Source organism: Mytilus galloprovincialis, chromosome 5 (assembly GCF_965363235.1).
Source record: "Mytilus galloprovincialis chromosome 5, xbMytGall1.hap1.1, whole genome shotgun sequence".
NCBI classification, from domain to species: domain Eukaryota; kingdom Metazoa; phylum Mollusca; class Bivalvia; order Mytilida; family Mytilidae; genus Mytilus; species Mytilus galloprovincialis.
Window position 1 is genome coordinate 100,775,911 of NC_134842.1, and position 20,280 is coordinate 100,796,190.

General features: G+C 32.7%; 1 protein-coding gene across 2 annotated transcripts in view; it reads right to left on the reverse strand.

The window, feature by feature from the left end:
* Window positions 1-20,280, reverse strand: part of LOC143076894 (VWFA and cache domain-containing protein 1-like) — a 59,655-nt gene that overhangs the window by 6,367 nt on the left and 33,008 nt on the right. For both annotated transcript variants that reach the window (XM_076252780.1, XM_076252781.1), the window contains exons 11-21: window positions 19,349-19,622; window positions 15,967-16,078; window positions 13,710-13,890; window positions 12,952-13,088; window positions 10,295-10,461; window positions 7,666-7,776; window positions 6,626-6,724; window positions 4,419-4,521; window positions 2,210-2,305; window positions 1,452-1,586; window positions 497-594 (exon numbers count right to left, since the gene is read on the reverse strand). In XM_076252780.1, the coding sequence (XP_076108895.1) occupies window positions 497-594; window positions 1,452-1,586; window positions 2,210-2,305; window positions 4,419-4,521; window positions 6,626-6,724; window positions 7,666-7,776; window positions 10,295-10,461; window positions 12,952-13,088; window positions 13,710-13,890; window positions 15,967-16,078; window positions 19,349-19,622 (1,513 nt within the window). The remainder of the gene's footprint in view (window positions 1-496; window positions 595-1,451; window positions 1,587-2,209; window positions 2,306-4,418; window positions 4,522-6,625; window positions 6,725-7,665; window positions 7,777-10,294; window positions 10,462-12,951; window positions 13,089-13,709; window positions 13,891-15,966; window positions 16,079-19,348; window positions 19,623-20,280) is intronic.

The window sequence follows — 20,280 nt, forward strand, 5'->3', positions numbered from 1 at the left end:
CAAGATGTTAATCAATAATTTCTAAAATTCCTTTTTTGTTTGTTAAAACCCCGCGGTTGTATAAGATCTCTTTCTTTACCTTTTGCCCCATAGTTCCTATCGTTTCTACAATCTATACATCCCCATATTTCCAATGTTTTGGTTTGAATGTTCCTAATATGGCTTGGAGCTTCCCAATGAATGTAAATAGGAAATGTGTTTTTAATTCATTTTAGGTTTGGAGATTTTTAAGCTAGCTATCTTTAATTTCCAGCTCATTCAATTGGTTTCCATGTACGGATCCGAGCGTTTCTAATCAAATTATTTCTAAACATCTTCCCAAAATAAACAACATTAACAAGGACAAGCCAACAACAGTCATTTAAAGTTCAAAGAATTAAGATTTGTTTACATTTTATTGACTAACATGCGTCTGATGACACCTGTACATCTAGTATAATTTCAAACTATAAATTTCAGATTACTAGATTTTTTTTCTTCAAAAGTTAAAACTTACACATTGTAAACGTTTAAACAAAATTGATACGATATAGTGTTATAACAGAGACAATCACATTGTCCACACTCTCTCGCATTTGGAACTATCTGTTTATCCTGTAATTAAAATGATTTAGATATTCAATTGAAATATTTATATTTATCGTCTTTGTTAAAAACTATACTCGAAATATATATTTCCGTCAAATTTATATAAACATAAATACACCACAACTGACATCGATTAATTACCAAATTTGTAATAACATAAACAACACGAATTATGCCAAATGTAGAACATGCTAACCCTGCGGGAGCACCTGAGATCACCCCTGTTTTAAGTGTTGCTTTGTCTTTAGTTTTATATGTTGTCGTCTGTATTACTATTACTTGTCTGTTGGTCTTTTTATTTTTTAGCCATGGCGTTGTAAGTTTATTTTCAATCTATGAGTTTGACTGTGCCTCTGGTATCTGTTGCTCCTCTTTTAACAAGTAAATAGTGATCTCTTCTAATGAGTATTATGATTTGCTGACTAGTTATTGAATATCACTGTCACAGATGAGTACAGAAATACACTAATTGTAGAAACTATCAACCGCGGTTATTAAGTATTCCATTGTGATCTTAACACCGAAGTTGACCTTGCACATGTTGAATAAGAACTGCAAAACTTTCCCGAAGCATCTAAGTTTATTCCCTGGAATTTGAAACTGTAATCGATTGTTTTTCTGTGTAATGGTTTTCTGTTGTTGTTTGATTTTCTGTTCTGTTGGAGTTGTCTACCTTTACTAAATTCTGATTTTCAAATAGCCTTGGATTTTTGTTTCTCTTTTTTGAATTCATGTAATTATAAAAGTGGCATTTAAACATTGTTGGCAGCCAACCAAAATATATCAAATTTTCAAGTCATGAAAACATAGTGAAATTTTTGTAAAGAAAATTCAATGCAAATGAAATGACAATGTATACATACGCAGGAACAATCAGTGTTTGCAGTTTCTGTCTGTCTAATAATAAAAATGTTCGTTTCTGGAATCGGTCTAATTTCAAAATCGTTGTTTGTTTCTGTAAATCCTAATCCACCTCGATGCCCTGTTGGCATAGTCACCTATTAAAATAGGAAGTAAGTTTATATACAGTTTGGTAACGAAGTTATTTCTTAAATGTCATCTACAATATACATTTCAATTTTTAGCAGCACTTAGTTTCTGCGAACAATTGTTACGTTATGTCGATAAAACGGAATGTTTTTTGTATGGAATATATGTTCATGTTAATTTGATTTGCAAACATAAGTGGATATTCGTAGTACAAAATTCTCAAAGACGAACAACTGAACCTACCACTGTATAATCTTAAATATTAGCCTTTTAGCTAAACAAAACATTTAGTAATAGTTTTACTGCATAATAATGCGAGAGTTCAAATCTAATTATACACGTTGCATATCTGATAAATACTAAATGAATTGGAAGCTCTATATTTGATACTTACACTTTAATTCATCTCTAAATATGAAGTTTTTTAACGCCACGTTGTTGAGGGTCCTTTATATTCAATTTACATTGAAATACTAATTACATGTTAGTTAGGTAATCCACATGCATCCAAGAAAAGCATTTGTCAATTGTTTGCATTGAACTCTTTGTATATTCGCATGATTTGTTTAAATTACTTTGTTATTCGGTTATACAATATGCATTCAACTAGTAAATTCATTTGAAATCTTACCCTAAAGGAACGCCTTTCTTTATTTGCTGCTATATCCTGACATTCTTGTTTATGTAAAACTCCCTCTTTGATCAAAGATTTTGTTAGAGCAGGTTCCTAAAAGGTGATAAATTTAATTGCAATTAAAAATAATGGTGGTGTATGTAGTTTTTATACTTCAAAGCATAGATAGCGTTAAATATATTTGACATAATCTTTTGTGTGTTTGTGTTTTACAAAAGAGATGATTTCCAATTGTGAACTTTCCACTGTATGTAGCAACATTCCAGCAGCGCTTGCAAACGAAGTATATATCTTCCAATTGATACGATATTCTTGGGCTTGTATTTCCTATCATGATTTCCTGGATAAAGGGTTGCTGCTAACAAAAAAGCTATTAAACCAAAAGTTTCAAATGGTGAAGTTGAAATCATCCCTTCGTAAATTTTACCGACGTAATCACGAGTTGGTTGACCGTTATGGAATAACCGTTTCACATATGATATCGGATATGTTCCTTATGTCGTTACTACAATACCCTTCCTTTTTCACGAATGTGACCTACCGAAATAGATTATCTACCGGATTCGTTATAACATAAGCAACACGACTGGTGCCACATGAGGAGCAGGATCTCCTTACCCTTCCGGAGCACTTGAGATAACACCATGTTTTTTGTGGGGTTCGAGTTGCTTATTCTTTATTTTTCTATGTTGTACTATTATTTATTTGTCTGTCGGTTTTTTTTTTTTTTTAGCCATGGCTCTGTCAGTTTTTTTTTCAATTATGAGTTCGACTGTCTCTATGGTATCCTTCGCCCCTATTTTAGGGTCGATTCCACTGCTGGTGGACGTTTCGTCCCCGAGGGTATCACCAGCCCAGTAGTCAACATTTCGGTGTTGACATGAATATCAATAATGTGGTCATTTTATAAATTTCCTGTTTACAAAACTTTGAATTTTCTAAAAACTAAGGATTTTCTGATCCCAGGCATAGATTACATGTACCTTAGCCGCATTTGGCACAACCTTTTGGAATTTTGAATCCTAATTGCTCTTCAACTTTGTACTTGTTTGGCTTTATAAATATTTTCATATGAGCGTCACTGATGGGTCGTGTGTAGACGAAACGCGCGGCTGGCGTACTAAATTATAATCCTGGTACCTTTGATAACTATTTACAACTCTTATTTATTTTGCAGTCCAACTGTTATGGTTTGAACCCAGCTTTCGACGAAACCCGTGTCTGCCGTACCACAATTCTTATATATGTCATGAGTTTTTATGTGATACACATATTCGTTCTCTATTGTAAGGTAAAGATGGATTATGGATTTCAAATAAGAACACAGACGCAAAAGCAGGAGAGGACGATAAAGGTTTATTACTGCGTTTTCCATAAAAGACATAGAAAACAGGTATACGTTTAAATTTTCTTAGTAAATGCTGTTTAGTCAAATCTGTTATATCATTGATCAAACACATAACAAATTGGTTTTAAATAATCAATAATTACTCTTGTCTCATTTTTTTAATTAATTTTGGCTATTGAAACCGTTTTTAAATCTAACGGAACAAATGACGAAAATGTATCCGGTTTATCTATGAATATACATATTTGTCTTAGCATCGCACAATGCCATACATATACAGTATTTTTTTTTTTTATCAAAAATCTGGTAAAGAGTCTAAAATTACGTTCATATGTAGTACTCGTACACCACTGTCCCAGGTTAGGAGAGGCTTAAACCCCGCCACATTATGTATATGTATATGCCTGTCCCAAGTCAGGAGCCTGTAATTCTGTGGTTGTCGTTTGTTGATGTGTTACATATTTGTTTTTTGTTTATTGATTTTTAGATAAATGAGGCCGCCAGTTTTCTTGTTTGAATTGTTTTTCATTTGTCTTGTCGAAGCATTTAATAGCGGACTATGCAGTATGGATTTTGCTCATTGTTGAAGGTCGTATGGTGACCTATATACGGTAATTTCTTTTGCTGGGTCTCTTGTTGGCCGCAGCTTTTTTTATAAATAGACGTTCACTGAAAAGAATGGAAGAAAATTTAAATCTTAAACTGCAAATGATGTCGAAAAATTATTTAAAGAATGAATACATCTCTATTTCAATGTGTTTGAGCTTTTAATTTTGCCAATTGTAAAGGAACTTATAACTTAAAACTAAATTTTCTATTGAGTTCCAAAGTATTTAGATATTTGAAAATCAAGCATACCTGAACTGTAATATGAATAAATTTCAGGAACTTTTCTTTGTTTGTGCTTTCCTTAAATGTTGGATGCATTACTATAAATCCACTGTCTTCAATAATGATACATCTAAACATACACGAACAAAGCTATTTTAAAGATTTTTAATAGTATATACTGTTTGCGTTTTGAAAGAGATGCATTAAACACACTTCATTTAAAAGATTCTGTTGAAATCTCTGAGGCAATATCATAACTTAATAATATTTAGATTTAGATATTTACTGTGTGATTTCATTGTTGTTGGTGTATGCGATTTGTATGCAAAATTAAATATATGATAAACTGTCAATAAATCATAGCAAATATGACAACATACAGCTATGTTAAAAAAAAACATTATTCGGTTTATGAATGAAAATAAAAATACCCTTTTTTCAAATCAGCTGTAAATTTTTGAAAATAAATAGGAATTTAGGTATGCATCTGCTTCATACATATCTCCTATTCCTTGAACGGGTTTTAGTACTTTTATGTTTAATAAACTCATCATCGTTTGTATAACGTATTCGAATAATCAGATGTGTTTCCCTGGAGATAGTTGACGGCATATTAAATTATAAAAGTTATCAAGGGCAAAGGAGAAATTTTTGCAACACAAATATATAGATATCTGTTGGATTTTAACTTGCATGTTAGAAGAGCAATATATAGATATCTGTTGGAAATTAACTTGCATGTTAGAAGATCAATATATAGATATCTGTTGGATATCAACTTGCATGTTAGAAGAGCAATATATAGATATCTGTTGGATATTAACTTGCATGTTAGAAGAGCAATACATAGATATCTGCTGGATATTAACTAGCATGTTAGAAGAGCAATATATAGATATCTGTTGGATATTAACTAGCATGTTAGAAGAGCAATATATAGATATCTGTTGGATATTAACTTGCATGTTAGAAGAGCAATATATAGATATCTATTGGATATTAACTTGCATGTTAGAAGAGCAATATATAGATATCTGTTGGATATTCACTTGCATGTTAGAAGAGCAATATATAGATATCTGTTGGATATTAACTTGCATGTTAGAAGAGCAATATATAGATATCTGTTGGATATTAACTTGTGCATGTTAGAAGAGCAATATATAGATATATGTTGGATATTAACTTGCATGTTAGAAGATCAATATATAGATATCTGTTGGATATTAACTTGCATGTTAGAAGAGCAATATATAGATATCTGTTGGATATTAACTTGCATGTTAGAAGATCAATACATAGATATCTGTTGGATACTAACTAGCATGTTAGAAGAGCATTATATAGATGTACTTTGCCCATGAAGAATACTAAATAAAGGCAACAGTAGTATACCGCCGTTCAAAACTCATAAATCCATGGACAAAAAACAAAATCGGGGCAACAAACCAAAACCGAGGGAAACGCATTAAACATAAGAGGAGAACAACGACATAACACCGAAACGTAACACACATAGAAACGGACCAAGCATCAGACAAAACACCACGAGAATAACAAATATAACATGAAAACCAAATACATGAATTTGGGATAGACAAGTACCGTGCCACGTCTTATCTCAATTTCTCAAAAATAAGAGAAAACACACACAGAAACGAACAATAATATAACAATGGCCATCTTCCTGACTTGGTACAGGACACTTTTAAAGGGGAATAAAAGTGGTGGGTTGAACCTGGTTTTGTGGCATGCCAAACCTCGCACTTTAATGGCAAAGTTAAATATAACATTGAAATGACAACATAATATTACAGGACTACAATAAAAATTAATAGAACATATTAGACAAAGAAAAACATGATTAATAGATAACAAAAAAACTAACTAGCACGCAAAAACATAATATTGTTAATCTACTAAATCGTTGAATAGATTTTGAAACAAAAAATGTGTCTCAGTACACGAATGCCCAATTCGAAATATCCTTTTCTATGTTCAGTGGACAGTGCTATTGATGTTAAAACTCTAATTTGGCATTAAAATTAGAAAGATTATATCATAGGGAACATGTGTACAAAGTATCGTGTTGATTTGACTTAAACTTTGTCAAAAACTACTTTGATCAAAAACGTTAACCTGAAGAGGGACAGGCAGACGAATGGCGAAAACGAACGGACGCACAGACCAAAAAAAACCATAATACCCATAAAAGGGACATAAAACATAATTACCTGTATTTTGAAAGACACGATGGGTATACCTGCTCAATAAACCAGCTAAAATATTGTAGTGGAAAATCTGTTCCTACAACAGCTGTTACTTGTTTTGAACTAGATAACATAAAGAAAGAAAAGTTACCAAAGGTACTAGGCTTATTCTTTGATACGTCAGACGCGCGTTCCCTCTACATATATAAAATTCCCCAGTTACGCTAAGATAAAAAAAAATGTTAAGAAGCCAAACAAGCATTGCCAAATTAAACTGTTTGGCCGCAACACCCACATTAACAGAGTGCAAAAAGTAAAAAAAGTGTGGAATCTTTCGAAATTATATTTCATTTCATATATATGTAAAAAAGTATACATTTTTGGATGCCATGTCAGAAATATATTATTCACTTTTTTCTATTTGTGTATCTCCATAAGCCTTAAAAGTTTAAACTTTGAATTCTCAATTCGCCTGTTATTTTCTTGAAATAATAGTAGGATTTCAAATTTCTTTATATTGACAGAAATATATGCATTCTTGGTGATATCATGCAATAAAAGCCACATTGACTCGAAAAAGAAAATACAAGTTAGATGTTTGTTTAGGTTAGATATTTCCGATTTACAACATTGCCGTTAAACACAGAATCGCCATATTATGTACCACAGTCACGTAATGAGCATCTAGTGCTTCTTATACATAAAAGTTTCTTCTTCTTTCTTATGTCTTCTTCTTTTTGGCAACATTGATTAATATTCACTTCGTAAGTTTGAACGTGTACCACTTTAAATATACAACAAAAGAACCTTGTCTAACTGATAAAAATAATGTTTCAGTAATATATATATAATTCTTTTGGTTTATGTGGAGCTTTTGACTATATTGGCTGCGTTTAAAACTTAAAATTTACTATGAGTATAGACAAACCTGTGCATCTGCAAAAGTTGCAGGCATACCATGCCATATATGTATAGCTAGGTACATAAAATTCAGACGAATTGTATGTTTTAACTTAAAAGCGCTATAATTTTAGTAGTGGAAGATACAGACTGAAACATCTTACTTTCTTTTGTATATTGTATGCTCAAGAGAAATTAAAATCCCTGAACCCCAAGCGTCATCATATGGCGGAGTGACAAACATTGTTTCGGGATGTGCAACGGTTTGTCTAAACCTAAAAATTTAAAACACACAATTAGGCTTATAAAGACAGTTCTCGATATCTATAAGAAAATTGTACGGTAAAAAAAAAGAAAAAGAAACAATGCGTAATGAATCGTTCAACACAACATGTTACTTTTTTTTTCTCGTGACAATTTAACATTTAACAAAACTACGTCAATTAGAAATAATAATCTAATGTTTTTTTTTCGCATCCAGTAACTGCCTATACATTACAAATAAAAGACTTATTTTAGGTCTTATTCTTACAAATATTGTTATTCTGTTTCAGATTGACGCGTACTTAGGCGAATACCAATTCAGATGTGTGTTTTTTCTATGTAACGTAGGAAGCAAAATGAAAAATAATCCTAAAAGCTTTATACTGGAGATCAAAATGTGGTCGTTTGGACCTTATTGACGTGGTTGTTTCAAGCTAAAAGTATCTACGTACTGTTTTCACAGCATAAGTGTTAAGCAAATGGTCTAATAATATGAGCCTTTTACAGCAGACTATGCGGTACAGTGACCTATAGTTGTTAATATCTATGTCATTTAGTCTCTTGTGGAGAGTTGTCTCATTGGCAATCATACCACATCTTTCTTTTTTCATAATACTAGTATTTTGCGTTGTAAATAAAGGCAACAGTAGTATACCGCTGTTCAAAACTCGTAAATCTATGAACAAAAAACAAAATCGATGAAAACAAACTAAAACTGAGGGAAACACATTAAATATAAGAGGAGAACAACGACACAACATTCAAATGTAACACACATAGCAACGTACTAAGCATTAGACAAAATCCGATGAGAATAACCAATATAACATCAAAACCAAATACATGAATTTGGGATAGAAAAGTACCGTGACACGTCTTATAGTAATGTGAATTCACACTCAAATATAGGAGAAAACAAACACAACATACGGAAACACAACGTACAAATGTTACACACACAGAAACGAACTATGTTATAACAATGGCCATTTTCCTGACTTGGTACAGGACATTTTTAAAGAAAAAAATAATGGGTTGAACCTGGTTTTGTGGCATGCGAAACCTCGCACTTTAATGGCATTGTTAAATATAACATTAAAATGACAACATAATAATACAGGACTTGAATACAAATAAATAGGAGAACGTATTAGTCAAAGAAAAACGTGAATAAAAGATGACAAAAGGCATCAGGTTTAAAATTCAATACGTCAAAACCGCGCCTCGTCCAAACAAGACTTACCAGTGACGCCCAGATATAAAAGTTCGGAAGTCAAATAAAAGGGTACAAAGTTGTACAGCTCTGAGGATCAAAAATTGAAAAAGGTTGTGCCAAATACGGCTAGGGTTTTCTGCTTGTGATAATAACACCCTTATTATTTAGAACAATTTATGCTATTGCAAACAGTAAATTTTATCAAATGAATAAAAAAAATTACATGATAAAACTGACGTCTTAACTAATTACAGAAAACAAAACCCGAATACATAATACATTGAAGACCAACACAGAAAATAGACACACCCGAATTGGTCCAGGCCTCAACGCAAAAAGTCATGAAATGACGTCACATACGAAGTAGTAAAATAGCACAAAAATTACGTCACGCAGACATTTGAATTTCTGAAACAGCACGAAAATGACGTCACATTTGAAAAACTATATCTCAAAAATTAGATAGAAATAGGATTGATTTCAAATTACAATAGAACTAAATAAATACTGATATTACATTTAAACACAATGCACATTGCAATACTAATTAATAGCAATTAACTATATTATATATATATATGTCCGGTTTGTTTTGAATCTAACTACAATCATAATATCGTACAGATTACGTTGAACAAAATCAAAACTAATAAATGAAGGTGGTGATTAATTTTCTTTACCATAACACATGAATATAATAGAAAAGACATCAACTAATTTGACAAACTCCGATTAAAAAATATAACATCATCCTAAATACATGAATTTGGGATAGATAAGTACCGTTACACGTCTTATAGTAATGCGAATTCACACTCAGCAAAACAGTCACAATTGGGAATAAATCACGTTCGGTAATTAAAAGATTAGACGACGTAAGGACAAAACACAATCTACCATGTGGTAAAAATGTCCTTAGCTAGTTTGGTCAAAGACACATCGTATGGATCAACTAATTCGTGATGGTGTCCATAAAATTTACGGAGTGTCAATTTGAATCTGTCCTCCTCATTACTTTGTTGAAGCAGTTTCTGTGTAAGGAGCATACTTCTGTATATGAAGTCCGTATAGTGTGAACATGCACGATAATAACGTATCAATTGTGATATGTAAACACCATACGAAGGGGCAGATGGTATGTTACTGCTAAGAAATGGGAAATTGATAATTGGGAAGTTGAAATCGTCCCCTTTATCATAGATTTTCGTGTGAAGTCGTCCATTTGCGTCAATATTGAGGAAAATATCAAGGTATGAAGCAGTCCTTCTAGTAAACACTTTTATGTAGAAAAGTCCTCGCTGATTATCACTTACCATGCTCGTTTTTTGTGATCATATGTTTTCTCTAATGATACACCTGGATAGGCACGCATAACACCTGATTTAGTTCCTACATATCTCCATGCTAGATGAGATGATTTAGTGCGCTTCCAGAATTTGTCTAGTTCATACGTTGCCCAAACATCTGGTCTAACTGATTCCTAAATTATAAAGCAATTTAAGTTTAGAATACTAAAAAAAAAACTATTATTGTTAAGTAATGTTGATTTCATCACATTTACGGTACCAATTGCTGTGCTCAAGATTGTGATTTTGACAATGCAGGTTTCTTCAATGATCAAGAATATACTCACGGTCAAAAGTTGTGAAAATCTAAAACCTTACACAAATGTTCAAAATGTGATCAGGCATTATATGACCCAATTTAATATTTAATTTTTAACATATTTGGATATTTCTGCAAAGTATAGACCAATTGACGCCTGAAACGATAACGGTGACTGTATTATGATCTAAAGTATTATTTATTTATGGAAGTATTTAATCCTGATAAAATAAGTATCAGATAAAATGCATGCGGTAAATTCAGTATTGTTAAGCCTTTGAGATTGAAATCATGCAGTACGGTTTATATAAACTAAAAGATTGATCGAACTGTATCACCTTTAATTCACTGGCAAATTTTTCGTATATGTTCAAGAGGTGAACAAATTTACAATATGTTTAAAGGGTATGTGCAAACATTGTTGAACCGGTAGAGAAAATATAAATCGCTACTGTTAAATAATGAATAACTTTTGACCCCTTCAAGTTTTTGTATCTAGGTAAGTTCTCCTGCTCACAAAGTGTGTCAGTGACCTTTCCGTAGATTAGCCACACTGCAAATGGACTTGACTGATTTGTTTTATTATCCCACATTACCAAACGGAGAACACCCCCTTTTCTTCAGTGTTTAACTGCTTGGAAAAACTGTAAGAGTGATAAAAAAAGGCAACAGATAATCAATATACATAATATTAGTCCTTCATGAAAGTAAGGCTCCTTTATATCAAAAGCTGTAAATACTCAGAAATATAGAAGCTGTTTCATCTTGAAATTGACAATGAGGGTCGGTTGAAAACACAAATTTACGACAAAAGAGATGATTTCAGCTTTCCAATTGTGAATTTTCCATTGCTAAGAAGCAACATTCCAGCAGCACCTGCATACGGGGTATATTTCTCCCAATTGATACGATAATCCCGTGCTTGCATTTCCTATCATGATTTTCTTAATAGAGGGTTGCCTCTCACAAGGAAGCTATTAAACCAATAGTTCCAAATGGTGAAGTGAACTCAAACCTTCGTAAATTTTACGTTTTTTACGAGTTGGTTGACCGTTATAGAATAACCGTTTCACAAATTATATCGGAAAAATTCCATACGTCATAACTACATTCCCTTCCCTTTTATGAATCTGACCTACCGAATTAGACTATTTACCGGATTTATTATAACATGAGCAACACGACGGGTGGCACGTGTGGAGCAGGATCTGCTTACGCTTCCGGAGCACCTGAGATCACCCCTAGTTTTTGGTGGGGTTCGTGTTGCTTACTCTTTAGTTTTCTATGTTGTGTCCTATAAACTATTGTTTGTCTGTTTGTCTTTTTCATTCTTAGCCAGGGCGTTGTCAGTTTATTATCGATTTATAAGTTTGACTGTCCCTCTGGTATCTTTTGTCCCTCTTTTTCATTCGTTTAGTATGTTTGAGATTTCGGTTTTGCCATTTGATAAGGAATTTTTAGTTTTTAATTTTTGTTAGCATTCAGCATTTTTATTTTTCTCCTTTTTAATATGATTTAAATGTGATAATTTTGCATTGTTATCTAGACATCACTTAAAACTTTTATTTGAAACTGCTAAAAACGATTTAAATATATCTTTGAAATACAGGATATCAATAGTAATGTATATTATTTTTTTCTTAAAATGTCTTGTACCAAGTCCGAAAAATGGCCATTGTTAAATTGAATTCGTTTTTGTGTGTGTAACATTTTAGCGTTGTGTGTCTGTTGTGTCGTAGTTCTCCTCTTATATTTGATGTTTCTTTAATTTTTAGATTTGAATTTTCTCAATCGATTTTGGAATTTCGAACAGCTGTATCCTACTGTTGCCTTTATTTAGTAAACCTCCCAAGGAGTATGTACTTATTGCAGGTAATGTTACAAGCAATTGACTGTAAACATTGTGACATACTTGCATAACTAGTCAGCACTTTTGACATAAAGTATCACGAGTACGGTATTTTTCTGTAGGTTCCTTTTTTAATTGAATGCAGAAATATTCGAAGCTCTGATTTTTATAAACCCGAAGTCTTACATGTATATCGCATATGCCATATACGGCATGATTTGATGATTTATGTTGTTGTTAATTCTCTTTCAATTGTAAGAGATTTGTTTTAATTTGAATGCCAGATATAACAATTATATAGATCACAACGACAAGATTCTTTATATATATACCTATACAGAATCTCAATCCCAAATGTCATTTTTGCACTTCGATTCTTCTACCGATCCGATTAAAATAAAGGACATTTTCAGAATATTATTGAACTGACATCAAAATGGTTCTGATTTATGAGCGCAATGTTGTTTGCAATATCGTTAGAGGATTATTGCATAACGTACTGTATTACAAAATTACCTGGAATCCTGGATTGTCTCCGGAATTTGAGGTGAAGAATCGTTTATAGTTTCCTATATCTACAGCTGTTTCTTCTTTATCAGTGTACTGAAACGGATACACGAATGCCGATGGGGTAAACTTGATGCTGGTTCTGTCTAAAAAGCATATATATGTTGAATGTCAATTTCTCGCGTATAAACCTGATTGATTGTTTATGTTTCGGACCTCTCTGTATTTTTTTTTATTTTCAAATGTTCTTGTAGGTTATTTGTCATTTTTACATATGCTATACGTCTTTATTAATAATAATATACCGGATGTGATATTTCAAATAGAAACTATTGGATTTGACGTTTACCAATACTATACAGGATGAAACTGCACCAGTAAGCTTTGTCTGAGAATTCGAGCAAAATCATAATCCTAAAAACAGATTATATTTAAACAATAATTCAATATCTATAAATATATTATAAATATATATAAGAAAAGTTTTCTTTGATTATCATTTTCATATGAAATACATATAAAGGGATATGTTTGTATTGTCAGATTATTGTCGCAATAATGCATACAATACAACTACTTCATGTCAATATTCAAAAAAACAACTGGTTACACATGTTACATGTACTTAGTCAATATTTTTCCTAATATATTGTCATCGTCATTACTTAACTGTCTCAATATCATGACTTATCACTGTATTGCACATGCTTTGATCATAAATTCATTGGTCTGAATATGAACGCAGAGAAAACATTTAAGTTACCAACCTAATGTTACCCTCCTTGAGTTGAACCTACAGTCACGAAAATTGTCCACTGAAAGACTTCTATTGTGGTACATAAAACAATTCTTTAAGTCCTCACTTGATATTGGAAAATTACTTTCAGAAATTTTAGAATGTATTTCATTCCCAAGTACAATGCATATGGAGAAGTCTGTATTCTCTACCTGAAAATGAATATATTACCTGATAGAGTTGTCACAAATGTAAGGAATGAAACCGTGTTAATTCATGAAATCGAGAATGGAAATCGGGAATATGTCAAAGAGACAACAACCCAACAAAAGAGCAGAAAACAGCAATTTAATCCCGCACCCGGAAGCGGGCTTCAGTTAGCATAAAAAAAACTCTGTACTACATCAGAATAAATGTGTTTATTTCCGATACAAATTACATTGTTAATGCGTAAATACATACAGTTTCCAATTATTTTTAATAAGATTTAGCATACTTATTACCTATAAACTAATCAGATTTGGTGTGATTGTCAAAGAGACAACTCTCCACAAAGTGACACAGTAATTAAGAAGTATGATTCCGTACGGTTTAATACAACATTTATCAAATATTTTTATTTCATAAAGCTTTATGATATAATGCTACCATATAATTTTAACAAGAATAAGTGAACCATTAACACAATGTTTCTCAATAATTTAAAAACTGTTCATCTTGTGTAAAATGTTTGACACCTTTACGGTTTACTTTATAGTGTGTGATAACATTGTGTGAGGGAATTCGACGTTTGATGTACCACTGTTCACTCCAGTGCAATTTATGACAATACCACTGCATCAATCAGAATTATTTTTTTTGCAGTGTTTTAAGAAATGATTTTGCTTTGTTGTCGCGTATTATTTGTGAAACATTCAATGTTTTAAAAAGGCGAATTTTCTTTATAAAGTCAATGATTATGTTGACTTTTGAAGGCCAAACTTTCTACAGCCTTAAATACGCTAATGAAAGATCCAAAAACTATACCAATACATAACGACATGTTTATGAAATTATAACAAATCTATTGGTTAACAAATTTTTACTCGTTATTGCAAAATAATGAACTTAATATATCTGACATTTTCTCCCTACCCAGTTTACCCCTATACATTTTTATGATGTGGACTGGTCATTGTTATTGAATCGTAGGCAATTTGATTGGATTAAGTTGTTATTTGTTTACCTTCAAACTTGTTTATGCTTTTCATACATGACAATTGTTTAATTAGAACGTGCATGAATGTGTACGGTAACTAAAATGACCTTCAAACTGGACACTGGACGAGTCAATATTATGTTTTATCAATGAAAGTTAAGGTATGAAAGGTAAGAATTGCCACTTATTCGATTTTCACAAAATTTTCGTAATATACAGTTGAAAGGTTATTTTTTAAAAGCCTATTGTGAAGAGTAAAGAGAAAGTTTACAAATAATACGTTTTGTTCCATTAAACAAGTCATTTTCGTAAGAGAAATACCGAAATATATTTTACGCACGACTACGGCAGGTAAAATTATTATTTATCATAATAAAAAAAAGCATTTTTCAGTCTCATTGGAATATGTTGATTACAATTAATCCCAAACTTAAGAAGTAAGTAACTAAAGTCAAAATATGTCCGATCTGCCTATTTCTGCACATCAAAAGTCAATACTATCGTTTTAAAGTCAATTTCGTCTACCTCACAAAATCTTGTTAGGCACTATACCCATGAATGTTTAAATTGTTTCTGTTTCAATATTGCAATTCGGTATGACATTTTGAAACTGTATTGAATTCCTTTAAACTAGCTTTACATTATTGCCAACATGTAAGTATGTGTAATAAAAGTAAAATTTCACATTTCCGATGCCTTTCATGTCAGAATTATGTTACTTGTCTATGAGCATGTAATGCTCTCAAATTTTCATACGTCTTAATATGCTTAGTTTTTATTTTACGGTTTCAGTCTAGTTTGGGCACTCTGGATCAGATACATAATTAAAAATCTCTAACTTTTGAAAGTTACAATGTGAATGCTATGACAATTCCGTAAATTCTGTTTAGTGAAAATAAAAGGTTTCTTGAAAATCTCACAATAGGATATCATCTCACAATGCATAAGTGCAGCATTTATCATTGTAATAGTAAGTTTACAATTGATTTATATTTTAAAGGACAAATAGTGTTTGCGATTTGATACATACTATAGATTGTATTGCAACGTGTTCAAATGGTTAAAAAAGGCATGACATTCTAACACTTACCGGACTCCAATAAAACGTTGCATTTACAATCCGGAAACTGGTACCATCATTTATCAAATTACCTCGTGGTATTGTAAAATAGGTAAGAAGTGTCTTATTACCGGACAGTCCACTACAACAAAAGAACGCATGCAATAATTATCAAAAGTACCAGTATTTTAATTAAATACGCAAGACGCGCATATCGTCTTCATAAGACTCATCAGTGACGGTTAGATCTAAATAGTTATAAAGCCAAACAAGTACAAAGTTGAAGACCATTGATGACCCAAAATTCCAAGGAATTGTGCCAAATACAGCTAATACCGCAATCCCCAGTAGGCCACGATCGCACTACGATCTGTAAAAAAAAGTTTTTGACGATTGCAGTAATGTCGTAGTATGGTCGTGTTGAGGTCTTAATGATCGTGATGAGCGTGTCCAACTTTGAACATGTTCAAAACAATCGTTGTGCAGTCGTGGCGACATCAGGTCGTAGTAGAAGCGTAGTGAGAGCGCTACGTACGCTATACCATTGCAGCGACAGCGTAGCGAAAGTGCGATTCTTTTCGGGGAGACTGTGCTACGATCCCACAGCGACTTTACTACTACCTCACTACGATCATCAAGTTCTTACCGCAACCCAAACACGCTTCCACGACGACTATACCAAGTTTACACCACACTTATACAAATGTTATACCACGCTGTTCAAGACCATAGTACGATTTTAGTACTTCCATGCCGTCCTCATCACGATGTTCTTACGTTCATACTACGATCATCATGCTTATTGTCATTGTCATATAAAGTTTATAAAAGCTCTCCAGCTTTTGTTTGTCTGTATGTAATTTGGACCTCTTGTCCTTTATTGCCAACAGCTCAATCATTTTTGACACTTCTATGACATCCCTACAATACTACACTAACGCATCGTCATTTGATCTTGATGGACCAGCAATAAGTTTTGATTTAGGTTTGATTGGTCGGTCTGACATATTTTTTCTGGATCAAGATTCTTTACTATCAGATCTCCGTCTGCCTCTACCTCTACCCTTACTATCACTTAGATTTTGGTAGCATGACTGCGTTGTTTCCGAGAAACTCTACATTTTAATGAAAAAAAGAAGGAATGACGATTTTGACGTAATTGCTGGAAGCGTAGTAAGATCGCGGTATGAACGTGTTTTGATCGTAGTTTGGTCGTGGTAAGAGCGTGCTATAATTGCAGTAGAGGCGTCATTAGATCGTGTTGCCATCGGATAAATCGTGGTATGGTCGTAGTGAGGGTGCAGAATAAGCGTGGTAAGACCGTGGTATAATCGTAGCGGGATTGTTGTAGAAACGTTATGAGGACGTAGTAGCAACGTGATTGAACCGACAATTTACATTTTTATGCGCTCATACCACGACCTCACCACGATCTGAATTTATTTTAGATCGCGGTGAGCGTGGTGCGATCGTGGTCTAGTGGGACTGGGGCCCAAGGTGATCTATTCCTGGGATAAGAAAATCCTTCGTTTTACTAAAAATTAAAGGTTTTAACAACAGGAAATTTACTAGAATTTGTTTATTGTGGATAGTTATCCCATTGGAAATCATACTTTTAACTCCTTTTTATGATAATTTGGTACGTAGTACCTGCGTTCTGTCTATATGGTAAAACACGTAAATACAAAGCTGTTCATTACCATGATTACAAACATTTGCATTGTTAAAACAAAGATACTACTTAGACCTAAATAAAAGATCACAGTATTTAGAAACAATAATTTAAAATAGTTTGAATGTCTAATGCAAGTGAGCCTTCCTATCAGATATTGAAAATATCAATTCGGAAGCAAGTTCTACATCAACACATTTCTTTTGTTATGCTTTAACTTCAAATCATTAAATTTAAATGTAATGTAGGTGTCCACTATATACAGGTTTTGGATGATTATGACAATCATTTCAACTACTATGTTGCCATGCAAACTGCAGCAAAAATTTAAAAAAGCTTCAAACTTGTATGTGTAAAATTTCAAAATGCTGCGATTGTTCTGTAAATTTACTGAAAAATATTTAGCCAAGCGTATATGTGCATTCACTGATTGTATTTTTTTTTAAAGGCTGCCGCTTAGCGGCCTTAGCATGTTTAGGGACATCAGCTGTAGCTTGTAAAGGTAATTCTAGTTGTATTTTGAATGTTTGAGTTGCGTCGGATAGAAATCGACCTTATTCGAATGCAAATAAAGTTGTTAGAAATAGGAAGATATGCTATGACCGCAAATGAGACCAGTCTCTCTCTAAGTCACATCTATAAAAGTAAAACATTATAGGTAAAGGTACGTCTTCAACATGGAGCCTTGGCTCACAACGAACAGCAAGTTATAAAGAGCCTTAAACAATTACTGGTGTAAAACCATTCCAGCGGGAAAAAAACAACGGTCTAATCTATATAACAAAACGAGAAACGAGAAACATTTATAAACCACATCAACAACTACTGAACATCAGATTCCTGACTTAGGACAGGTGCAGACAATTGCAGCGGGATTAAACGTTTTAATAGTACCAAACCTTCTCTTTTATCTGAAACAATAGTTTTACATCAAAAATATAGAACGGCACACTATAACTTATCAATTGGAATGGCTTAACTCAATCAAAAATGTTAATACAAAGGTAATAAAAATAAGGGATGAATTATTAAAGTAAAGTATATTATACCGCTTTGAAATGCTAAACAATTTCAGAAAGCATCAACGTGAGAAACAAATTAAATCATTTTATACACTGGTAAATGAAAATGATTTTGTTGTTTAGCATACTTCTTCTTCTGTCTCTATAATCCTCCGTTTAGGAATACCAAGATATTTCTTGTATATCAATTAATCTATTCTCAAACTTGTTACAGGGATGAATAAAACAATAAAACTATAAAATTGGTGACTCGATATATTTTATACATGTATAATACTTTGATGGATTTTGGGACATTCACAAACACATCAAAAGATGGATTTACTTCCAATATGTAGTGTTCTTATACCAACTCAATTTTAAAACAGATACAGACTTTGTATTGTGCTTGTTTTATACTCTAAATAGGCTAAGACATGTTTTGATATCATTTGTACTTGTTTGACGTTATAACTATTTTGATATGACCGTCACTGATGAGTTTTATGAGTCTTACGTAGACGAAACGTACTAAATTATAATCCTGGTCCCTTTGATAAATAATTGCATACGGTCGATTTATATCCGAAGTAGCACATTTTGTATCTGTTTATTGAGGAACTATTTGTTTCTCATTGATAAATTATATTATTGGACTTTCTTCATCAAACAACTCTTTACTATTATACTATTATATTACCTACATATGATTGTTACACAAGTGTGCTGTAACATCTACCTTTTAATACTAGACATTATATTTTCTGATCCAGGAGACCTCTCCAATGTTGTGATGTCAACTAGTACAGGGTCAGTTTGCAAATATGTAGGGTCCGGCAGTAAAGGATGAACAATTGTCCGACCTGTCTTATCAATCATGAAAGCATATGACGAATTTCCTTCTTCAAAATATTCAACATCCTTTAAAAGTTCACTGACTTTAACATCCGTACATGCAACACCGTTAAATCCCTGTGTAATGCTGACTTGTCGACACATTGACGTCATTAACCCTAGTTTAAATAATAAATCCAAACGTTCGGGAGTAATAGAATAATACAATATACGTCACAAACATGATGATAAAATCATACTCCCATATGTTATGATGGTATGATACTAAACCCCTAACGGGAAGGATTGTACCTGATGTTCATATGATGAAATCATAATCTTTCAGTCAGTTTAATTGAAGTCTGGAGCTGGCATGTCAGTTAACTGCTAGTAGTCTGTTGTTATTTATGTATTATTGTCATTTTGTTTATTTTCTTTGGTTACATCTTCTGACATTAGACTCGGACTTCTTATGAACTGAATTTTAATGTTCGTATTGTTATGCGTTTACTTTTCTACATTGGCTAGAGGTATAGAGGGAGGGTTGAGATCTCACAAACATGCTTAACCCCGCCGCATTTTTGTGCCTGTCCCAAGTCAGGAGCCTCTGGCCTTTGTTAGTCTTGTATTATTTTAATTTTAGTTTCTTGTGTACAATTTGGAAATTAATATGGCGTTCATTATCACTGAACTAGTATATATTTGTTTAGGAGCCAGTTGAAGAACGCCTCCGGGTGCGAGAATTTCTCGCTACATTGAAGACCTGTTGATGACCTTCTGCTGTTGTTTTTTTCTATGGTCGGGTTGTTGTCTCTTTGGCACATTCCCCATTTCCAT